Source organism: Choloepus didactylus, chromosome 7 (assembly GCF_015220235.1).
Source record: "Choloepus didactylus isolate mChoDid1 chromosome 7, mChoDid1.pri, whole genome shotgun sequence".
NCBI lineage: Eukaryota > Metazoa > Chordata > Mammalia > Pilosa > Megalonychidae > Choloepus > Choloepus didactylus.
In genome coordinates, this window is record NC_051313.1 from 83,843,569 (window position 1) to 83,867,796 (window position 24,228).

Here is a 24,228-nt window from a genome sequence, read left to right on the forward strand (position 1 = left end):
TCTCATTAATATTTAGCCAAGTTCTATAGTTTGTCATTAAAATTCTCTCTCAGGAGGAAAAGATGGTTGTCTGTTATTATTTTTGTCTTATTGTTAAGTTCTTATGAAGAACTTAAATACCTTATTAATCTTTCTCAATAACTTAGCAAGATAAGTAGAAATCAAAAGTCTCATTAAAAGAGTAGAGAACTGGGGCCAGAATTCCTTAAGTGTTTTGTTAGTTGGATACTGCTCTAACATAGGGGATGGGATTATACCTTAGTATCTTTATAGAAAACAACTGGGTAATGCCAAATCCGGGCAGAGGTAAGATGTGTTACACTTACACAACTCTTTTTTCCTTGAGACAATGGGAAAACATTTTATGTTGAGAACGATGGATTTTGCTAGGGCATTTTATGTTTCTCACAATAGAGTTTAAAAAATCCTTTTATTTTTCTATGTGTATTTTCCTCAAGTCTTTGTAGGCAGTGAGATATCTTTGCTTTCTCTAGAATGTTTCCTTAGTGCTTGGCTTATACTGGGATCTCAAAATATTGACAAAAGGACTAAACTGAAATATTTGTTACATATATTTTGTCAGTGGGAATTCAAAGAAAGAATGATTCCAGGTATGAAAATGAGAAATGTGTGGAAATCAGCATTTTAGATGTATGGCACTGCCAATCTTTCTTCAAAGTAATTAACATACAAATTGGAATCCATTATTGCATTTCCAGGGAAAGGCTGTTGAATAGATGATTATTAGCACGTAGGCGGTGTTTATGTGGGTGCACAAATGTGTTCAGAAACCCCTGATCTATGTGGCACTCTGAAAAACCCAGCCTGTACACACAGATGAATTACATTTCATTCCACCATTATCCCCTGCCATAACTGCATCTTGCATATTTAAACAGGTGTACCATTTTATCCATAGAGAATTAAATTTGGGGGAAAACAGTTTAATTATTTTGTATTTGCAATAAGTAACTTTAATGAACCATCTAAACAAAGGATATAGGTTTCCTGGTTACTAAGATAATTCAAGTTTCCCCAGAAGATTATAGTAGGAATCATTTTTCAGAATATAATGTATGCCTAGTTTGAATTATCTATTCAGAAATGACTTAGTGAAAAAGACTATGTGAGTGATAGCTTATTTAAAGGGTTGGGGTGATGGGAGACATGTTTTCTTACACTGACAAAGTTCTTATCTGGTCATTGAGGAAAAATAATTACAATTCTCTTTCCTATGTGATATTTTATTAAACACATGAATATGTAATGGCATATAGTTACAGCTACCAGTTTTTATTTTATTTTATTTTTTTCCATTTTTTTTTGTTGTGAACTTTAACATATATACATAACAGTGGTAACTTTCAAATACGATTTCACAAGTAGTTAGAGAGCAAATCTCAAAGAATGTCACAGCTCACGGTTCCACAACTTCAGCCATTTCCATTATTGTAAAATATAACATACATACATAAAGGTGTCATCTCTTGATGTACAGTTCCACAAGCAGTCATATAAGTAGTTTCAAAAATTGTTATGAGTTACAGTTCCACAATTTCAGTTCTTTCCTTATTATGTAATACGAGGTATATACAGAAAGGTGAAGACCTTCAAGGCACAATTCAAGCAGCTATAGAAGCAAATCCCAAGGGATGCTATAGGGTACAGTTCCACCATGTCATTTACCTCTTTGCAGCCATTCCAACACCCCAGCATCCAAACATATATATATAATTATATAAAATTTCAGTATTCATAGACCTTTGTTCAATTTTATCTTGTTTGTTCTACCCCTTCCTCTCACTTAATCTTTTTCCATCTTCAGGGGTGTCTAGGCAGTGAGCACCCTAACTTGTTCATATTGAAAGGGGGTGTTGACAGTATGGGGAAGGAAGTCGCATCTGATAGTTGATCTTAAAGAGGCTGTTGCCTCTGGGTTTTGAGACTTGTCTGGCATAGGAACACTAGTGGATTTAACTTTCTGAAAGATAAAACTTAGTGAGTGCATATTTTATAGAATCTCAGGTAGGGATCTAGGTATTTGGGGACTACTTTTGGTAAGGGCATGGCATACTGTGGCCATTTGGGATGTCTAGCTGGAGCTTGCATAAGAGAAACCTGCAGGATAGCCTCTCGATTCTATTTGGGGTCTCTCAGCCACTGTGACCTCAGCTTGTTACCTTCCTTTTTTTCCCCCTTTTGATCAAGTGGGCATTTTCAATCCCTCACTGCCAGTGCCAGGCTCATTCCTGAGAATCATGTCCCACGTTGCCAGGGAAATTTATTCCCCTGGGAGTCATATCCCTCTTGGGAGTGGAGAGTGGGGGAACTGCTGCCAGTTTTTAGAGCAACACTATTAGTTTTACTTCTGGATATATTTTTATAACCAGTATGCAAAGTGGAGAAGCTTTAATTCTTATTGAAGATTTCTTAGTCTATTCTGAAATTTTCTAGTGGATGTTGGAAGCAAGCTTTCACAGTTTTAATTCCTAGAAGAACTTTTTCTTTTCTATTCATCTTTAATACAAATATTCCTTCACCAAATGTCTTGGTTACCCACTTAGAAGATTATGATTCATTCTGGGGATGCCTGAATTCTTCTAGGATGCTGAGTGGGATAGTAGAGAAAGCTCCTGTTTGAGAGTCCATCATCTTTGGAATGCCAGCCCTGCCATTTACTAGCTGTGGCCTGTGGCAAAGATTTACCCTCTCTGCCCCTGTTTATCCATCATTGTTTGAGGCAGTCCCAGATATTTAGTAGTCATTAGGGAAATGTTGGTTCTGTTCTTTCTTTCATCTTCCATTCTAAATTTCCTCTGCTAGTTTAGGACAAATCCGTAATAAAATCCCAACCAACTTAACAAGGCTACTCCAGTAAAAATAACATTTGATTAAAGTGATTTTCTTAACTACAAGATATTGTATAGTTTGGAAAGCCATTCTTTTCTAGGATGTCAATATACTATTGTAAAATAATTCACAGCATGGGTTACATGGATCAGCATGATTCTCATTAAATTTATAGATAACTTTCCATCTTAAAATATGTCTTGATTTAGCTGCTCACTTTCTTTTTACCCCCTTAACTCATTTTTTCCAGATGTCCACATTTCCTGGAGAGAATACATGATAGGGTTGAAAGAAGCAAGGATAATGGAGAAAGGGGAGAAATCTAAAACAGTCAGAATCATGTGGGAAGGGGCTCCAATGAAGGAATATGAAAGCTTACTGTCTTGTTTTCACACCTTATAAAATGAAAACTTCCCTTTGTCTGACTTTCCCTTCTTTTATGGACTTCATCTTCCTCATTCTCTCCAGTTTTGATCTTCCATCCAGGAATCTCAAATCTGGATGTTTCTGTAACAATAGAAAAAAGTATCTAATTTAATTCTAGATCCAGCAGATCTAGAATCCATCTGACAGCTGCACTGTAGTGGGACTCACTACTGGATGAAAGAAAAGAAGCAATGTTTAGATTTGGGACCTGTATACTTAACCAGGTCTGCATAATGTCAGGATAGTTGACTGACCAATATATAATTTATCTGATTTGAAATGCCTAGCAAGGAACATCCTCCATAAAGAGGAGCCAGCATGGTGGAAGTCTTCCTGTGGGATATGTCATGTTTTTGCCTGAGGCTCTGTTCAGATTCAGACCTGGCAACTCTTCTCTTGCTGTTTTTCTGTTCCCTTCTTCTTTCTCCCTTCACACCTGTTAACATGTAAGAAGTTGTCAGGGCACATTTGAATTTCAAGGATCTAGAAATTTTATTTTTATTTTTTTAACCTAAAATAACCACTTTACTTCCAACATGTTCCTACTCTACCCCAAGAAAATATACAGACAAGGGTCTAGAAATTTTGTATCTCTTCATCCAATTAATAGGATTATACAAAATTGAAATATTTTCTCTAATCTTTTTTTTTTTACCTTTTCTGAGTCCTAGATTTCCCCATCATTCCCTCTACCTCCAGTCTTACCTTTTTCTCTACATTGTAAGCTGTGACTGTTCCATGGAGAATGCCTTCTCTAACATGCAAATTTCTTTCAAGACTAGATTTTTTACCCTCTATTTGTCCTCCTGGTTGTCATTTTTTTTTTGCTGTCTCTGCCTCCAGTCTTCCCCTTTCTAAACTCATGGAGCATTTACTCCCTGTGGAGTTCAACAGACCTGGGTTCAGATTTAGACTCTGACAATTACTGGCTTGTGCCTTGGATAGTTCCTTGTTCTCAATGAGACTCATTTTAACAAAACTTACTTCTTGAGGTTGTGATGAGGCCTGTAATATAAAAAGTCAGTGCCAGTAGTCTGTTTCCTGGCTAGGACTATGCTAGAGTAATTCAAAGCTCAAGGCATCTACATCCAATGATCAGAGAAACTTAGGAAGGGTTTCTAATCCATATCCATTGGAAATTTTGTATTCAAGGAAAAGCAAAAGTCCTGGTCCACTGAGCTCAATCACTTCATTGGTCTCCAGTCACTTAATGATTGAACTACACTTCCAAACTCTTCTGTCTCCTAAATGACCTTATCTCTTTCAAAAGAAACTGAACTGTCTGCTGTTTTTCTCTCCCCCCAGTTTGAACTTCAATGGATGCTGATCCATTGCGACCCTCTGCGGCCCAGGAGAGAAACTTGCCATGAACTTCCAGTCAGAGTAACAGTGAGTCCCTTACCACGGGCAAAAGCTGTTCCTCACCTCCTCCACCTTCCCAACCTCCTCACTTTCCTACTCTCCTTCTCTAAAGAGTCCGGGCTTTGCCGTACGGACCAGACAGGTATTAAGCAAGCGCAGTTTCCACCCGCAGCCTGGCGAGTAGAAACCACCTTGTGGTTTCTGGTTCTATCTTGGTGGCTTATGATCCTCCCTTCCCCCAAACATCTAAGAACACCGGCTGTCTACTCGCGGACAGCTGCGTAGGCCGCCGGGGGAGACGCCAAGGGCAGTGAAAAGCTGCACCCGGGTGGGTTGGGGGGAGGCAAAGCTGCCCTCTTCGTCCTGGCCTCCTCTGCGGCAGCGTGGAAAGGGTTAAGGGAGACTGTTGTCATTCTATCCTTCCTCTCGGGACCGCAAGTTTTCCTCCAATCCCCAAGACCCTCTCCAGACCCATTCATAAATAGGAGGAACCTATGCCTCCCTTGTCGGGGCACCTTTGCCACCACTGCTCCCGGGGGCGCCTTTTGCTGGGGAAGTGCCACTTCATGCGTGTGGAGGGTCCGGAAGCCTAGCGGGGAGGCAGGCGAAAGAGCGGGGCCGGGGGATTAGCAGAAGGCGGCGGGCATGACCTGGACCGCGCGGGACCGCGGGGCCCTGGAGCCACTACTGCTGCTGTCGGCGCTCTGCCTGTGTGCGGCGCAAGTAAGTTGTGCGCGAATTCGTGAGAGCCCCTTCTTACTTTCTCTCCATCTTTTCTTCTCCAGCCCAGCCAGACCACCGACGAGGTAAGCTGGGGGCGAGAAGTGCTTGTATGGTTTTCAAGAGTACACAAGGAAAGGATGGGGCGCAGCCGCGTTATGAGCTGTGGGGAAGGAGCAGAGCATCCCCAAGGCTCGCGGGCCGAGCGCATGTTCAAGCCACGCGCACCTGCGGCGCCTACAACTCGCGCCAGGGGCCCTAGAGGACGCGGGGGCCCGGAAAAGGGCGCCTCGTCTCCCACCCGTCCCTAACTCTGCAGGCTCAGGCGCTGAAAGTAATTGGTAATTCAAGACAGGGGTGTAATTTTTAATCCGTGTTGCTTCTTACCTCCCCTGCCCCCTTCCCGTTTACAATCTGGAGCAGGCCATGCTAGAGAAGGCCTGAATTCAGGCAAGCAACGCTAAGGCACCCCTTCCCGCTCCTGCAGCCAGCGGTGGCGGCACTAAACTGGGAGATTGGAAAGGGACAGCCTTGGCTCCCATCAAATTTTCAGCAACTTCCCCAAAGCTCTGGCGTCCCCTCCCTCCCGCGCTCGAGAGGACCGGGCGGGGGGCGGGAGAGCCCTGAAGCGGTTTAAGGTTTCACATATAAAGACCCCATTGTAAACTGTCTGGTCGTTGGAATTTAGAAAAACAAAGTTTTCCTTGATGAAAGAGTCTTTTTTCTTTTTATTTAGAAGAGACAAAAAAAATTCTACATTCCCTAAGCAACAAGTTCTTACTATTTCAGACCCCAGCATTCCAGCTAGCACCATCAAAGCTTAGCAGTTTGCAGGCGGTAAACGGGGGGTCACACCCTAAGGTCAGTCTGAAATCTGGCGTAGTTTTGAAGCGAGGTGCAAAGACCTCACGCAAGGGAGTGACACTGCAGGTCAGTCTGAAATGAGGACAGGCGCTGGGTTTCACGGTTCCCTGGCCTCACTCCTCCTAAATCTTTTCTACCAGAGTGTTCCCCCCAGATTCAACTGGGCATATCCCAAAGATTTACAAAAACCACATTGTAACTCGTCTGCTGTGGAGCATCTCCATTGTTGATTGTTCCATTTTGGCCAAAAGACTGACCTGAAATGACTGATTAATCGATGCATCGAATGACCCCCATTTTACATTTTGAATCTCTTTTGAAAAGAGGCGTTAGACCCGCCTTCTTCATCATCCCCCTTGGGTTTTAACGCGCTCTACAGAGTTGTTGGCCTCGAAGTGTGGATCCTGCTCTAACCCGGAGTCGGAATTTGTGCTCATTTGGAAGTTTAGTATCTAGATTTCAAAAACTGGGCCTCCACAGGGAGGAAAGGGCTGAGGTGGGGGCCTTGGGACACTTGCTCCTCTAACCTGTGTGTGATGTTTTTGCCAGAGAGGCCCCCCGGGCGTTCAGGGCCCTCCGGGGCCTCCGGGCCCCCCTGGAGTTCCCGGCATCGATGGTATCGACGTAAGTTTCTATCTCCAGATCCCCTCTGCTCCTCCAGTCCTGCCCTTTCCCACCCTTTCTCTAATGGCTGGGCGGGGTTTTTAAAGACGGCCAGATGCCCCCGGTAAAGGCAGGATTGGACATGGGTGATTCGGGGTTTGAGCCTAGCTGCCTGGGGATTTTCGGGGGTGGGGGTAAGACGAGACCCTGTTGATCATGGACCTCCACTCGGCCCCTACCCTGCCCTCATCCATGTGGTTCTTCCCGTGGGATCCCAAGCACCGCGCACTCACGAACTGCTCTCTCCTTTTCTCCTCTTACTCCAGGGTGACCGAGGTCCAAAGGGTCCACAGGGCCCAGCGGTAAGTTGATCGGCGCTATTGCGCGCCACTTCCCTCTTTTATGCATGACTTGTAGACAGGTGCATCCGAAGGGTCTCATCTTTGCACCGTTTTCTCTCTCTGCTTCGCGCTCTTCCGGCTCAGGGCCCCGCTGGAGAACCAGGAAAACCAGGAGCTCCAGGCAAGCCCGGCACGCCAGGCGCGGACGTGAGTACGCGCGTGCTGCTGGGGAGTCAGTCCAGCCCGAGGTGTGTGTGTGTGTGTGTGTGTGTGTGTGTGTGGGAGAGAGAGGGAGAGGGAGAGGAAGAGAGAGAGAGAGAGAGAGAGAGAGAGAGAGAGAGAGAGAGAGAGAGAGAGAGAGAGAGAGAGAGAGACACGGGGTGGGGGGAGAGGGGGAGAGAGAGAGAGAGGGAGTGGGAGAGGGAGGCAGGCATTGGGGAGGGGCTGTAGTGCTAGGCGCCCAGCGGTGAACCTGAACTTGGCCTTGTGTTCATGCCTGGCACACCGGGAACAGCTTCTGCAAAGCGGCCAGCGAAAGTGCGGAGAAACCTCGCGGTTCCCTCGGGGGAGAATGCAGAGCTGACATTTCCTATTATGGGAAAACTGACTGGTACTGGGGTCCTGCCTCTAACAGTCAACTTCTTGCCCATCCTTCGAACTCGCAGCCGCACCACGGAAAGGGAACCGAGAGGGGGTAGCAGGGGCGGGGGTGGGGGGTGGGGTGGAGGGGGTGGAGGAGACCTACCGGCTTCAGCTAGGGCTAGGGTTCACAACAGGTGGTTTTTGCTCTTGAGCTTTCACTGCTACCCCCTAGATTAATTTAGAAAAAGAAGCTTCAGGCAGGTGAAAGGGCAGAGTGCTCTGAAATACTAAGGAAGTCGAAAAAGAAAGATGCACTTGGGGTTCGTGGGGATGGGGCAGGGGCAGCGAAGTGGTCAGCACACATGGAATAGAAAATTCACAACACTAGTTTTCCAGATTTCCAGGGTGTTTTTCCTTGGCTGGCCACACTGACAGAAATGAGCTGGCTAGGGTTGCTTGAGGGTTGTAAACCAACAGCCTCTCCCCAATTTATTCAACTGTCCTGTTCTCCTACCAAATCTGAGGAATGCCCAGATGCTGAATTATATTATAAACCTAACAGCAAACAGTGTTCTTCAGAGTAAGATGACTTCAGGATGCTAACCTCCTCTCTCCATGCATTTGACTAACATTGAAGTCCCACTCAGGTGGGTCCTTGACTCTGGCACTGGGATACAAAGTATAAGATATGGCGTCTGTTCTTACAGAACATGCTGCGTCCCTTAAGTTATACTTCAGTTTACCAGTTTGTGTGGTTTCCAAAAACGAACGACTTCTAAATGAAGGAAAGTACCTGGAAACCTATGATTAAATTTCCAAGTATTTTTGTCTAGAGCTTAAGATAGATTTTTCATTTTGACAGAAAAGAAAAAAAAACCTGGATTTCAATTGGTATTAGAACATACTTTCTCTGTAAGGATTACCACAGATATTTGTCTATGCTATTTCTTGCTTTAGAAGAGAGACTATTTTACATTTCAAAGTCCCTAATTTGAACTTTCTATGTACACAAAGTGGCAGTACAGGAGGTTCCCAATGACTAGCATTTGGATAATACAAACTGAAAGTCAAACTAATATTTGGATATTCAAACTGAAATTATATAATTTGTTGCCTATCAGGTTCTTCTTTGAAACATTGTAAATTACTTGAAACTGTCGTACCATAATAGAAGAGTCTGATAAATAAATACAAGGTTACTAAAAAACCCTAGTAGCCCAGTTATTCAGCACATGTTGGATTTATTTTCACATTTCTTTGAAACTTGGAACAGCCTTTTGTTTTGGGTGAAAAGAAAATTTCTGGTTAAATTAACTTTTTTGTGTGTGATTGAAGAATAAATGAGTCATCAGAAGTTTTGTCTTACTATTCCGTTGCAATGTAATTTCAGGCAGAGTGCTAGACTTGTCTGTGACTCAATTTAATGGTAATTTTGGATCTTGCTCAATAAATTCCTCTTTATCATTTACTATAAGGTCATAAAGATAAACTCTGTTTTGGCTATATAAAGTAATTTCCTCACTTTAACAGAAATTTTGCATAAACAATGAAAGTGCTTTGAAATCTTTAAAGCAACACTGTAAATAACAAACTGCAGGTAGTTTTTTTCTTTGTAGTTGCAGTACCATGATGCAGAACAAACCAGATTTCAAAATATTAAGAAATATTTAAGAATAAGGCTTTTTAGATCATAGAATTCTGACCCTGGAAGACCCTCAGAGAGAATCTGATGAAGACATTGAGCTGGGTCTCTTGGGGCTGAGGAGGAAAGCTAAAGAAAAAGAAAAAAGAAAGGAAGGAGAGAAAAAACTCATATATGTGCCAGTATTTTAGGCATTTCCTAGACTAAGTGAAAAAGTAACTCTACTAATTTGCATTTGTATAGAACTCCCCCCACCCCGAAGACAGTGAATGAATCCAGCTTTCTGGATTTTTAGACTGTCTTTTAAGACAATTCTGCCTCATACAAATACAAATGAGGTTCTTAAGAGAATGGGGGGAAAAGAATGATAGTAAATTTGTAGTATCTGAGTTTACCAACCAAGGAGAATGATATGGACAATTCAATGGATAATAAAATTATTTATAATTGATATTTTATAATTCTTGGTAAATATTGATATGTTTCATATTCTCCAAATTTTGAGTTGAAGCCACATGATAGATAAGATTTGGGAGCTGAAAAGTTTTTTTTACTCTACTTCTTGGCTCATTTGACATTTCTTTATCTTTTACTCTAAATTGAGTATGGGCAGCTTTGAGAATAATGAACACAGTAACTAGGTAAGAGTTTGCTGTCTGTCCCCAGCCATAGGGGACATAAATAAGTAGAAAAGCTTGAATAATTTTCTTTTTAAGTAAACCTGAGTGTAGTAATAGGACCTTAAACCTCCATCCTCTTTGTCTTCTGCTCTTTTGTTCATTGCAAGGCTGTATTTTTTTTTTTTTTTTTTTTTTTTTTTTTTGGTTATGTTAAAGAGTGGTACATCAGAAAATGTTTGAAAGAATCTGTAAGGAACATGGTTCAAAGTTAATTATCCTATATTGAGTGGATTTTTGACAGAACATGTAAAAGAGTCATGGAGGCTATTCTTGTAGAATTACACCTTGAGTCTCACCGGATGAGCAGCTGGAATGGTAGAAGGGAATGACCATTGAGGACTGCTGTTCACTAAAAGGCCGCAGTGTGGAAGTTTAGTACAGTCTGCTTCGATATTGTCCCATATAGAACTTTGTCTTTGTAAACATTCATATGAAAGCAATTCTTTCTTCTACTGGTGGTATTTTCCTTTGCCATTTCTTTGAAGTGAGATTTAGAGAGTTTTATTGCTAAACCACTTTCCTGCTAAGACTTTAAGTTGATTCTTTTTTTCCTTTATGGGCATGTAAAATGAGAGAATCAGAGCTTGATTATAACCTTACACCCAAAGGACAAGTTTTTTATTAAATTATCGTCAATAATATCAATAGAGATATTATTATAGGTACTATTTGTTATAACAAATATCCTATGAATGTACATAACTGTTAAACTTAGCAGATGTTATATGACTAGAGTAATGAGTTATTATGAAATTATTCTGAAAGGTAAGTGTAAGTGGAAATAGACATTGGAGAAATATGAGGTCAAGAAGTACAATGTCTGGGTTAATACATAGATTTTTAGTTTGTTTGCAGAACCCTTTCTTAATGAGGTTTTTAAACTCCTTGAGGGCAAGAATCGTGTCTTATACTTCATGTGAACTCTTCCCAGCATCTAGAACAGTGCTGAATATAGGATAATGATGATAATAAGAATAGCTAACATTTTTTCATAGATTACCTAGTTCCAGGGCCTGCTCTGAGCACTTAGTCTGTAATGTCCCATTTAATTCTCAAAATTACAATATTGGGTAGCTATTAATATTATACCTCTTTTACAGGTTGAGAAGCTGAGGCACTGTTAAGCAATGTGTTCATGGTTGTACAGCTAATAAGCGACAGAGTCAGGATTTGAAAAATAATGATGTGCAATACCTTCCATATAAAAGGCTAACCTATATCAGCTTTATTCAGTAATTGTGTATTGAGTGCCTCCTAGATGCCAAGAGCAAAGTGCTGGGCCTGCAAAGGGCACTTTTGTCCTTATGAAGCTTGTTTTCTTTTCTTTCTTTTTTTTTTTTTTTTACATAGTTATTTCATAGCAGAGTTCACTGTAACATCTGATACCAGAATCCATTTTCAAGTTAATTCACAGGACTTCCCAGTGATAGACATAATTTATCATGTCTTATGGAAGAGGCTTTAAATAAGAAGTGACCTGGAAGCAGCATCCAGGTTATTCATTTATTTACTTGGTTCTGTATTATTATATTGCAAGTGAAATTCTCCTATATATAGCAGATAGTGTCCTCCAATCTTGTCAGTTGTTCCAGTCTCAGCTTGAAGAAGGTTCATTGACTCTGTGTTTGGGAATTGGCCAGGATTGGTCTTGGAGGGTATATGCATGAACTGGGAATAAGAGGTTCCATTAGTCAAATATGCCCTGAAGTTTATAAAATTTATATGCTGTGCAGTATGGGGTCTCAGAGAGTGCTCCTGGATGTGTAGTTTGTTTGCTGAGACACAAGAGCAAACATTTTCCATTGCCTTAAGTACTCAGCAACTAATCATGTTGGGGCTTGCTCCCGAATTACAGTGTTGTAGTTAGATGAAGGAGATTGAAAAATCAAAGACAGCCTGTCAAAAATTCTGACTGCTATGGTTTCCTCTTTGGTAAATATACTGTAATTAACATTTTGAACTCATTTTTTTTCCCTACTTTTGTTGATTTTCTCTATCGAGTTGTTGGGAAGTTAATCAATGTAGAGAAATGTAAAAATGGTGGGCAATGAAATTCCATGCAATTTCTAAATGAATTACATGAAGCCATTCTATTGATGTTTATGCAGATTTTGACAGATTAAGTGTGGATTTTTGGTGATCCTTTTAAAAAGTAGGGCTTTCATATTTTGGAGGGATCCCTCCCTCAATTAATGTTTGCATTTAAAAAATCTTGGTAATAGATTTTGTAAGATATATGTGTGTATATATCCATATCCATATATGCGTTTATCTTTAGCAAGGTATAATTTCAGGATTATACTGAAAATGCCAACATCTAAAACTGTCAGAGTGAAGAAAAATAAGATATAATTTTTTTTACTAAATATGGAAATTCAGGTATACATGTAGTATATCCTGCTTTAATTCTGTATATTGAGGATGGCAATAAAATAAGTACTAGTAGGGGAAATAATATGTTAAGATATAATTTAATAACTGCTATAGTGTTATATATGATAGTTATAAACATGTTTTAAAATAATAGGCTTAAATTCTACATACAGAGTGGCACACATGAACATATATACTTAATTATAACTATTTTTACTAAAGAAGATAATGTAGAAATATGCATGCTCTTAAATGTTTCAATTGAAAAAGTTGAATGTTCTTCAGTAAGCAATTATCATTGCTAAAAGATGGCTAGAGGGCTAAAAGTACATCTTGACTATAAGACAATAATGAGATTGTTTTTAATTCCTATTGAGGAAACATTTTATTAACTCTCCAGACATTTTTGTCCTGTGGTTAGAAAGACATGTAGTATTTTTATTTAATAAATTAAGTAAAGGAGGAACAAAAACCTGGGCAAATGGCAGAGCCAAGACTTTTTGTCCCATCAGACTTAGCTATTAGAATGCTGTAATTGTTGCATTTTTCAAAGCAGAGACCAACAAATAAATAAATAAATAAATAAAAATAATAAAAAAAATAAGAAACCCTCACTAAATTGTTGAACCTCACTTTAAACAATACAGTTAGTAAGAAGTTAGGAGGAATGATATATGATGTAATTTATCAACATAAAGTAACTGACAGGCAGATCTCTTGTTAAAAGTTATCTTTGAGTAGGAAGATAGAAATATATTTCTTTATAAATTATTGTACCCTGTACATAATTAATAATTAAAATGGTATTATCTACTTAATGGTTTGCTTAAGCATGGTACAGTAGTTTTAATATCATTTATCTTGCTTTATCAGGGATTAACAGGGCCTGATGGATCCCCTGGTTCCATTGGACCGAGAGGACAGAAAGTAAGTTAACCATCTGGAATTAAATGCTAAAATAGAATTTTAGTAAAATGTTTGCAAATCAGCTAAGAGATTAAATTGTAAAGCAACTGAAATACACCTGTTCAACTAAATTTGTGTTTAAAAACACTGAGATAGAGTGTTTTAATGATTTCAATATTTATGCAGCTTACATATTAACATATTCATGCTCCCAAAAGCTAAGTACAATAAGATTATTTTTATTTTTAGGGAGAACCTGGTGTGCCAGGATCTCGTGGATTTCCAGTAAGTAAATGTAATGTGACAGAATGGAAAAATCTCCTATCCTTAGGTAAAATTCTGCTATTCTGAAATTTTAAAATAGTTTTTGTCATAATATGCATGACAAAGGAGTCTTTGAATTATCTGCTATGATAAGGATTCCACTGTGTTTCTGTGAGTAAAAAATTTTGGATAAACATATATATCAATTTGCAGGTGATATTTCTCAATAGACAACTCTACTCTCAGACCCTTCCCCTCCACCTCTTTGTCTTGATAGAAAACATTTCTCTCATAACAACAGTAAATCTAAATATTCAATGTTTAGACTATGCCATTGCATCATTTTCTTCATAACTGGTTTTACCTCTCATGAAATATTAACTGATCAGATATTTTCACTCACCTGATTCCCTGGTTACTCTTTTCCTACCTTGCCCAATCTGGTAGATTTGTGTGTATTTGTACATATGAAAGGACTAAGTTCTCAGGCTGCTTTGTCTTTCTGTTTTGTTCTTGTCGTTAATCTGTATTTTTTCCTTTTTTTTTCCATTTGTACTGTTTGTTTTGCCATATTTCATCATCTATCATCTTTTCCATTATAAGCCTGTTTTCAGAAGAGAAGAGCTTGCTGGCTTTTCTCCCATATATCTCCACTCAAATCTCAACATCTTACAGAGCTGTCTTTTTATTTAGTGAAATTCATCAAGCATCTAGGTGTCTGATAATGAAATAACTTATTGATTTCTTTGGTATGTTCAAACATAACATCCATTTCCCACATTGATTTTTATATTAAAGTGTTCAGATAGGAGTGATTTTCCAAGAATGGCTTGAAAGAATCCCACTATGATTAAAAAATATTACTCATGTGAACTTCTTGCTTTTTTCCTGCCTAAGTAATTAGAAGTAATTATATAATTATCAGAGGGTGTGCACTGATTCTACTAGTTGCTTCATATATGGATATTTTAGAGAAGCAAGTCTTGAATAAAAAGCTAACATGAATATGGTATTATAGATAGCTGTGAATAATAGCTATTCTAGCCAATGCTGGAGAGGAAAAGAATAATGAGATATCCAAAGGGGGGAAGAATGAACCTGGAAAGCAAAGATAGAGGAGGGATTCTAGGCCACTGATATTCAGTTTCAATAAGCATCTAGTTAGGGTTTACTATATTCTGGGCCCTGGGCTAGGAATTGGGACTAAGAAGATGAATAAGATATGGTTCTGATTCTTGATTATGTACAGTTTGGTGTTCCTAAAGAGACATAAAAGGTGAAGGAGAGGGAGGCAGAATGACTAGCTTTAAAATCAAATCTAGCATATTAAATTAGGATCCCATTATAGGTTATTTCAGGAGGGACACTATTTTTTTTTCAATATCGACTGGATTTTGTGCCTGGAAATATAGACCTGTCAAAAGGGATGTGCTTCTGACCTTTTTTCTCCCTTGCCTCTTTGTGCTGAATGTTTGTTTGAAGAACTTCTAAATATCATTTGGTATGAATTGTGAAACAGTACACTGTATTGCTTTTAATGTAGGTTTCTTATAAAATGCCATAAAAGAAAAAAATCTTTAAACTTTCAGGTAGTGTTGTATCTCTTTATAAATGATGGTAAATTCTCCTGAGGGCAAGCACAGATGACTTCTTTGATTTTCTTAAACAAAGTTTGGAAAAGAATGTCCCTGGTTAGCTTAGTCATCAAAGGAATGTTTGAGGAACTGTAACAAGCTTTTGCTTCCTTTAGAGCAAAGCCATGTTTGTTTTGCTTTGTCCAGTGATTTCTTTAGAATGAGCATCATATATTTATTTGGTGACTGAGTTTATGGTTTATTTTTGAACTGAGTTGTATCTGAGTTGTGTCTTTATATTAGGTAGAACCACATGCCATAAAATAATTTTATTTTCATCTTTTAGGGTCGTGGTATTCCTGGACCCCCAGTAAGCATCATTTCCTTGTTTATTTTTGTATAGTCTATAAAAATGGCCTAATTATCAAATCCTGCCTTGGTTTCTAACTAACCTTCTATCCAACGGTGTTTATAGTGTCCTATCTTCATGATCTACGTGATCTCACGTGTCCTATCTACATGTCATTAGTGGCTACTAATGACAGCTCACCTATCCTGCTAAACAAAATATTTGATTAATTTAGGACATTTCTGTTCCATTTGAATTAATTAAAGTTTGGTCAAATGTGTTACTGTCTCATTGGAAACCAAAGCTGGCATGGATATATAATTTTAAGTCAGTTGTTTAACATATTTGATACTATTTAGATAGATTTTTAAAAGCACCCATAAATCACCTTATTCCTTTGATTTGATGACTTCAGGGTCCTCCTGGGGCAGTAGGACTCCCTGGAGAACTTGGCCACGTTGGACCAATTGTGAGTACCACAGGGCATTTTAATAGACATTTGCTGATTTTGTAGCTGATGTTTCTTGGGAAGGCAAATTATTCTCACTGTGTGATTCACCCAGCAAACCCAAAAGTGGTAGATGAATTGAATCTGAGTTTGTAATATTGATGGGGAACAAGAATAATAATGCAACATTGTTTTCATAGAGGGATTTAAATTTGTTTCTCAAAGTTCACAGCTAATTTTTTTTTCTCAGCATGCACATTTAGTGGTCAAAGCAGAGAATGTCACCTCTATTTTAAAGAGTCACAACCAGGATTGATGTCCAATATCTTTTGTATTAGACTCTCCACGTGATGTAAAAAGGGACTAGCCTAAAAGTATTGTCATTTATATTTGTGTTAGGATTATTAAATTATAATTAAACTAACAAAACTTAACTTTAGACAACAAAGAGCTGAACTTCATAGAACAAATTGCTGGTAAAAAGTGCTTCATGTTAATATTCAGTAAATATTTCAAAAATATTGTTGAAGAAGTGACATTATATGAAGTAAATAATTGTAAACTCTTTGAGGGAAGAAGCCATGCATTATACACCTTTCTTGTTTCTCTACATGTGCTTACTGTTTCACAAATTTATTTACTGAACAAATGAATAAATTTTAAAAAATGATTTTAACGTTAAAATAATGGTAAGATGCTTCTGGCTTCTTATGGTAAAACTTTAAGAAGGAAAACATATGCCAGGAGAAACTGTTGGATGGTAAGATAACTGGAACCCATTTTCATCTTAATGCTTATTTGAATTTAGTGATCTTTGATTTTCTGTTCCATTTGCAAGAAAGTGTAGTGACAGCCCAAGTGATGGATTGTGGGTGAACAGCACCAGTGAGAGTCAGGCATGGCAAAGATTAACCTTTCATTTCACAGCTTCAGGCTGGGTGCACTCTGCAGTGTAGCAATTTTTTTTTTTTTTTTTTTTTTTTGCCATGATCAGCTGGGATCTACTACTGGTATTGGCTGCTCTTGTTCCTCTGTAAATCAAGTAGAGAAATATGGAGTGTTTCCAGTTTGTTTTCAGAGTAGACAAAATGATCATCTTACAGAGAAGAATTGGCTTTGATTTTTTTTCTCTCCCTTGTCTTCCTCTGCCTTGTTTTATTACCTTCATGAGACTGGAATTCCTTTATTGTTTTGATTTTGTGGAGCTAATTGGATTATGGGCCTCCCATCGATTTTGGAGGCAGGTGTATGCATGGCTGCGCTCTGGAGGGGTTTCTAGTAATACCATTCTTTCATGCCTTGCCAGTTCTGTGTTCTGTGTTTTGACATGTGTAACCACAGTGTCACAATTTTTAAATAACTTAGGGTGACCCTGGGAGAAGAGGACCACCTGGCCCCCCCGGTCCCCCAGGACCCAGCGTAAGTGATTTACAGCTTGAATTTCTTTTTCCTTCTGAGAGTCAGGACCAAAAATGGAAGTGTCTATTAATGGAGTCATTGTTATAAACCTCCAAAATAGTTCTCAATTTTCTTCACCCACTCAGAGCATGGATCTTTTAAAGCCAGAAAAGTAGAAGAATCACAATAATTTAAAGACAGTTTTTGCAGAGAAAATTACTAATTACACTTGAAGTCTTTTGGTTCTTGTGATTTCTCAAATGCCCAAAACTTGGACATATAAAAGACCATTTTCAAATGAACTAGATTTTACAGAGGATTTACACAGTAAGAAATTTTTAGAATAGGAATTTAAGTAGGCTATAATCCATAATTTTAATTTATGATTCAGAGTTCCCTGTATTTTCTGTTCTTTCTTTCATTCATCTCCCTTCAATCCCCTTAAAGAAATTATCTGCTGCAATATAGGATTCTTTACTGGAATATTCTTTATAAGGTAGATTCTCATTAGTCAAGCTTTTAGAATATTAATATTTATCTGCTATTTGTTCATTATATTTTATTGAACAAATATGCTTAAGGTATTTTTGTCCAATAAATTTTTTTATTATTAGGTTTGATTTAATTATTTAACTATATTCTAAACTTAAGCATTTTATTTACTTTAGGGAGCAATTGGCTTTCATGAAGGAGACCCATTGGTAAGATGTTTTTCTTTTAACAAATACAGTTGTCAGTATTCCATCTGGAATATACTGTGTTTTACTTTTACTCAGATGGCAGAGCAAACTGCAGCACCAGTGAATGTGTGGCTTGTACACACTCAGAGTGTAACAGTTTTTTGTTATTGAAATATCTTTGTTTTTCTCTAATCTTCTTACTTTATGACTAAGGGATGCTTTTTACTGCAGCACACTAATTTTAGGAGATAGAAGTCAAATAACTCCATCTGAGCCTTGTTTTACTTGTAAGCTAATATTCAAATGATGTTGGTAAACTTGGTCCATTTGTCAAGGGAGTATGACTTCAGGGTAGAGGAGGGAGAAAGGAGAATTGAATCAGTTCAGTAAAATGTAGCTATAATAGGTTGTCTGTAAGGATGTTATTTCTTTAATCAATTAGATCTGAAACAAATACTGCAAATATTAACATTTATTAAATCTCAATAGTGGATACATGGGAGGAATTTGTTGTATCTTCTGTAAACTTGAAATATTTCCAAGTTTAAAAAAGAAGTTAAAAAAAGGAAAGGGTTATTCAGTTATTTGATGAATTTAATTGCATTGGATTCTGTAGCTGGAATCCCTATCACATGGTCACAAAGTGGGGGCTCTAGTTTATTTCTCTCTCTCTCTCTCTCTCTCTCTCTGGCAGTGTCCTAATTCCTGTCCACCAGGTCGCTCAGGATATCCAGGCCTACCAGGCATGAGGGTAAGGGAATAGCTTGAGTATTTTATTTTAAGAATATTATCCACAGAAAAAACATGGAGGCTTTACTTTAGGCACTGGCCTTCCTGGTGCAGAGACACCACTGATGGATCAGGCAAATCTGTGTTAATTCAGTTTTAGAAATTCCAGCAGTCGCCCCCAATAGGTACTCCTACTGAGACACAGATGTTTAATTATACAATTCCTCTGTAGTTCAGGAAAGACATACTAATAAAATGCATTGGATTGAGAGAATTTGGAACATTAAATCCAGGTTCAGAAGTTTGCTCCTATGGAGGAAGCTGGGGAGTCGGGTGGGAATTGAGCACATGATTTTTTTTTTTTAGTTTACAAAAAATTGGAAAAGGTCTGCAAAGTAGGCAGGAAAAGAGACTTTCCAAAAGTGTTCTTCTCTCACTCTACAGTTATAATTACCTCAAAAATTTCCATAAAAACAAAAATAAATACCAAATGCTTGGGATAAATGGCTCTCTCTCTCTAGTCTATGAGACTGAAGTAACCTTGAGAAATTTCAAACCAATGGAGTTCTGCTGTTATCTGAAAGACCCTGAGGTGCTGACTTTCCAGTGAAGATTTTCACAAGGATAGTTTTGTTGGGTTCCCACAACTGTAGAAGACTTGGGCATGTATTGATGTCTTATTTTCCATAACCACTTTCACTCTTGGAGCAAGAAAGTCTCTGAGGGATGCAAGTTTAGACAGACTTAATTTTGGAGTTTTTGCCTCATGTTACTGACCAAAGCACATGTATGCTTAGAACAGGGAGCCTGATAAGAAAAGATAGGATCCTTCTTTTCATGCTGTGTGGTCTGCACTGACTGCCCTTTATTGCTTCTGTTGGTGCACTTAAAGTTGTGTACAGGAAGAGGGAAAAAGTTGTGCATCTTGTAACAGCACATCTGAAAGTTGTGCTTCTTATACCAGCCCTTCTTCCATGTCCTGGAAGAAGGTGGGTATAGAAGAGGCAGAAAAGTTTTCAGAGCAGTGTGCAGAAAAGGAGGCAATGGTCAGTTGAGCTGGGTCAGAGCTGTCACCTCCAGAAGGTAAGTTACTGGTGCTAGAGAAGACTTAAATGCTCTTAAACCAACTATGAGAGAAATTTGGGGAATCAGGGATCTAGGGACCAGCAGGCAAGTATCAATGAATCTTGAACTAGGTAATGGAGGGTGTGTTAATTTTTATATATAGCAGTCATGCATAGTGCATGCATGTAATGAGCATGGTGTTATTAAGGTCATTTAAGGCAGGAATCTTCTTTATGACATGACCTTTTACTTAGTAGCACATTGACACCAATGAAAGGGAGTGAGACCACTTTATGAGCTTTCTGACCACTTTCTGCATTCAATTTTTATTAATTGATTATTTTTTTTTGTTAGGGTCATAAAGGGGCTAAAGGAGAAATTGGTGAACCAGGACGACAAGGCCACAAGGTAAGAAAAATGGGGGTAAATTGTGACTAGGAGATAGTGATCAATGTTTGTAAGGAATTATAAAGAATACTTAAGCATGATATTTTACCCTTCCTTTTCAAATGATAATTGACAAGTCCTCAGTAGATGTATTAACATTCTAAGCATAATATTCTATGGTGTTGTATTACAGAAAGCAAAGTGACATGCATTTTCATTCTTTTCTGTGTCACTACCCATTCTTTCCTTTTTCAAATCAATCACACTCAGGTTTTTTCCTTCTTGCCCTTGATAGTCAAAACATTATTCAGCGAGTTGTTCCACTCTATCAAGTAAAGTTTTATGACAAAGTGTAAAATTTTATGACAAGTGTTACTGAGATTAGCAAACAGAGAAGTTGGTTATTGGTTTATAGCTTCTCATCTCAAGTTCTGAACTGATTTATCTCTTTATTTCTGACCTCATTTCAATAAAACCTAAATTTTGAGTAAGCTAGAAATTAGTGATAGGATATATGATATTATGTAAGTAGAAATGTGAAATCCATATACAATTTTCACTGGGATTGGTATGTCATGCAGGGAAATCAAGGCTGAAATCTAAGATGACTTAGTGGTGACTACTTGCACTATTTTTTTTTTTTTTTTCTTTTTTGTCCACTAGGGTAAATCACCTTAAGTATCTAAGCATTTGAGTTCCTGCATAGTAGAATTTGCCTCTGTTAGTTTTATAAAAATTCATAAAACCAACTGCTCTCATTAATGAAAGTCCTCTAGACTATGCTGCCATGTCCTTTCAGTCCTTTATTGGGCACTGGGCAGAAGATCAGTATTTTTCTTTGAAAGTCAAGATCTAGAGAGGCTATTTGTTAATGTCTCCAGGCATCAATGGCCTTGAAACCTTTAGCTAAAACCAGTCTGTTGAACAACCTTAAATAGTTAGGATAAAAAAGCCAATTTTCTGTTTCCTATTACAGTTTGGACATTTATTTTAAATCTTTTATTACTTAGGCTCTGAATAGTTGAGGCATTTTATTCATCTTGACTACAACATCTGAGTTCCTGATGTCAAATTGGAGAAAACAGGAAAAAAAATGAGTGGTTTGGAAATTTCTCCATTTGCCGAATTCCTCCATTGAACCTTAAAATTTGTAATTTAAAAAATTCAACAAACATTTATTAAGCACCTGCTTTGTACCGGGGCTCATTCTAAATGTTGGGGGCACATCAGTGAACCAAAATATATCCAACAATGGGAAACTGTTTAAATTAGCTATGGCATATCCACACTATAACAGAATATCGTAAAATCACACAAAAAAACAGGTATGCAAGAATATTAAATCACATCACAAGATGTTCATGAAATAATACATCTAAGTAAAGCAGTTATAGCAGATTTCTGTTATTTTTGACTGCCCTGCATCCCTTCCTCCTTCATTTTGTGACCACTTTTTCTTTGGGGGAACTTCTACTTCTCCATCCCACATTATTTGAAGATGGAGCTGCCAATCTGGTTTCTCTCCAACCCTTTCTATGAGATTAGTGTTTTCAATACCCCATCAAGTTAGTTATCTGAACTCTCAAATTTGGTTTGGTCTTCAGTGAAGAACCTGGAGAATTGGTTGGTATATCAGGTAATTTGCCAGATTTTTCACTGAAGTTGTTTTAAATTCTTTTAATTTATTTCACAGTTTTTGTTACTTAAAACCTTAGGTAGTGTCTTTATAAACTGAAGGCAGAATGACAAGTCAGTTCATTGAACAATGGACTTTGGAAGAGCTAACAGATGCACTCAAGTGTAAACTGAAAGCACAGTGATAAAGAATTAAGAACCTGGAGGCCTGAAGTTTGTATTCAGACCCACAATTTTGTTCTGGGTTTACTCTGTAAATCAGCTAATGAAGATTTTTAAAATAAAAAATTTTTAAGTAAATATAAGAATGTATAGTCTAAAATCTTCCAGTAAAATGATAATAAGTTGTCCCTGCTAAATTTATCACTTAACCTTGTTGTTATTGATAAGTTGTGTAATATACATCTGCAGGCAAAATATTTAATTCAAATACATAACTCCAAGGTTTATGGAGAAACTATGGAAAAATACCACAAACCCTGCTAATGAAAAATTACAGTGAGCATAGCAATCCTGATTATTTTCGTCGCTACATAAGCGACTACAGATAGTATTTAATTATACATATGTGTTGATTCTCAATTCTATAAACTAGCTAATTCACTGGCTTCCCTATTTGGATCACCTCTTCCCACTGTCAATCATTTGTTCTTATGGGATATAATCTGAATATAATTATGAGACTAAACCATTATGTACAACCCTCATAATTCATTCAAAAATCAAGCATAAGTGATTTATGCTTAACAGTTCTTTGCATTATATGCCCCAATTTTCTATATTAATACTGCTGTTAAATTTTTAATATTCTTTCATTTTTGTTTGTGAAAATCTATACATATGTTATAATCTGTGAGAGCAAGAAAATGAATGAATTGAAATATGTAATAAAGAATAGAAATGGATTGATTTAAATATATTTAAAAATTGTGTAGGAAAATTGGAAAATAAGTTTTGGAGAGATGTGGAGAAATAGGAACACTCATTTGTTGTTGGTGGGAATATAAAATGGTGCAGCTGCTGTGGAAAATAGTTTATTGGTTCCTCAGAAAGTTAAGCATAGAATGTAATATTATGTACAAAGTATTGAAAATGAAGATTTTTCTCATGATAACTTCACAACATAAGATATATATTACCACAGATGTAGGGAAGTACATTTATTGCAAAAAAGTAAAACTTGAGAAATTAACTTTTCTTCAGTCTATAAAGTAGTATTTCTATAAGGAACAGGATTTGGACTTCTTTTTGAAATATCCTAACATTTTAAAGTAAATCAGAAGTTGCAAAATTAATAGCAAAAATCAAAACAATAATTAGAAAATACAATGGATAAAGATTCTATTGGCAGTAGCAGCCAAATATCTAAAAACATTGGTCAAAACTTAACAAGAAACATCTAAGACTAATATAAAGAAAAGAGCAAAACTTTATTGAGGAAAGTAAGAGAAAAGAAAATATTTGACTAAATAGGGGATTACATTGTGTTCTAGGGTAAATTAAGACTCAATACTGTAAAAATTTAAATTCTCACCATAATAATCTGTTAATTTAACATAGTCCCAATACAAAGCAAATAGGATTTTTGTGAAGATTTGACCAATTCTAAAGTTCCTCTGGAAGAGTAAATATTTAGGAAATCTGAAAAATAAGAATAACTATAAATAAAAAATAAAGATAAGGGAATTCTCTTTACTTATATTAAAATGCATTATAAAACTTCAATAATTAAATTGTGGTGTTCACAACATCATACAGTGGAAGAGTAGAGCAGAATAACAAGTCTAGATCCAAGTATATTTGACAATTTAGTATATGTTAAAGGTAAAATTTCCAACCTGTGTGGAAAGAATCTATCATTCAATAAATGGTATCAGAACAGGTAACCAAGTACTTGGAAAAAAGGATAGATACTTATATTTTACACCAAAATAAACTACTGATGATTAAAGATTTCTATGTAAGTAATAAAACCATGAAAATACTAAGAAGAAAATATAGATGGATATTTATATGTTAGGGAGATGTAGAAGGCCTTTTCATGCATGAAATCATGGGTATTGGGGTGAAAGAAAAGATTGATTTAAATATATTTAAAAATTGTGTTTGGAAAATTGGAAAATAAGTGTAGGAGAATTGTGGAGAAACACTCATTTGTTGGTGGGAATATAAAATGGTGCAGCTGCTACAGAAAACAGTTTATTGGTTCCTCAGAAAGTTAAGCATTGGGTTACCATACAACCTAACAACCCCACCTTCTAGGTATATATCTAAAAGAATTGAAAGCAGGGAGTTGAGCAGATACCTGCACACTGATGTTTATAGTGGCATTATTCACAATTGCTAAACG

The 24,228-nt window shown here is 37.4% G+C and overlaps 1 protein-coding gene across 6 annotated transcripts in view; it reads left to right on the forward strand.

Annotated features, from left to right (window-relative positions):
• The window catches only part of COL9A1 (collagen type IX alpha 1 chain), a 126,550-nt gene that overhangs the window by 61,795 nt on the left and 40,527 nt on the right, over positions 1–24,228 (forward strand). For 2 of the 6 annotated variants that reach the window (XM_037843735.1, XM_037843736.1), the window contains exons 6-18: positions 4,582–4,665; positions 5,424–5,444; positions 6,772–6,846; positions 7,152–7,187; positions 7,311–7,373; positions 13,317–13,370; positions 13,599–13,634; positions 15,534–15,557; positions 15,952–16,005; positions 17,350–17,403; positions 18,051–18,083; positions 18,757–18,813; positions 20,211–20,264. In XM_037843735.1, coding sequence (XP_037699663.1) covers positions 4,582–4,665; positions 5,424–5,444; positions 6,772–6,846; positions 7,152–7,187; positions 7,311–7,373; positions 13,317–13,370; positions 13,599–13,634; positions 15,534–15,557; positions 15,952–16,005; positions 17,350–17,403; positions 18,051–18,083; positions 18,757–18,813; positions 20,211–20,264 — 645 coding nt within the window. Of the gene's footprint in view, positions 1–4,581; positions 4,666–4,971; positions 5,362–5,423; positions 5,445–6,157; positions 6,289–6,647; positions 6,666–6,771; positions 6,847–7,151; positions 7,188–7,310; positions 7,415–13,316; positions 13,371–13,598; positions 13,635–15,533; positions 15,558–15,951; positions 16,006–17,349; positions 17,404–18,050; positions 18,084–18,756; positions 18,814–20,210; positions 20,265–24,228 lie in introns of those variants that run through there. The other 4 variants (XM_037843737.1, XM_037843738.1, XM_037843739.1 and 1 more) reach the window with 4 other exon arrangements.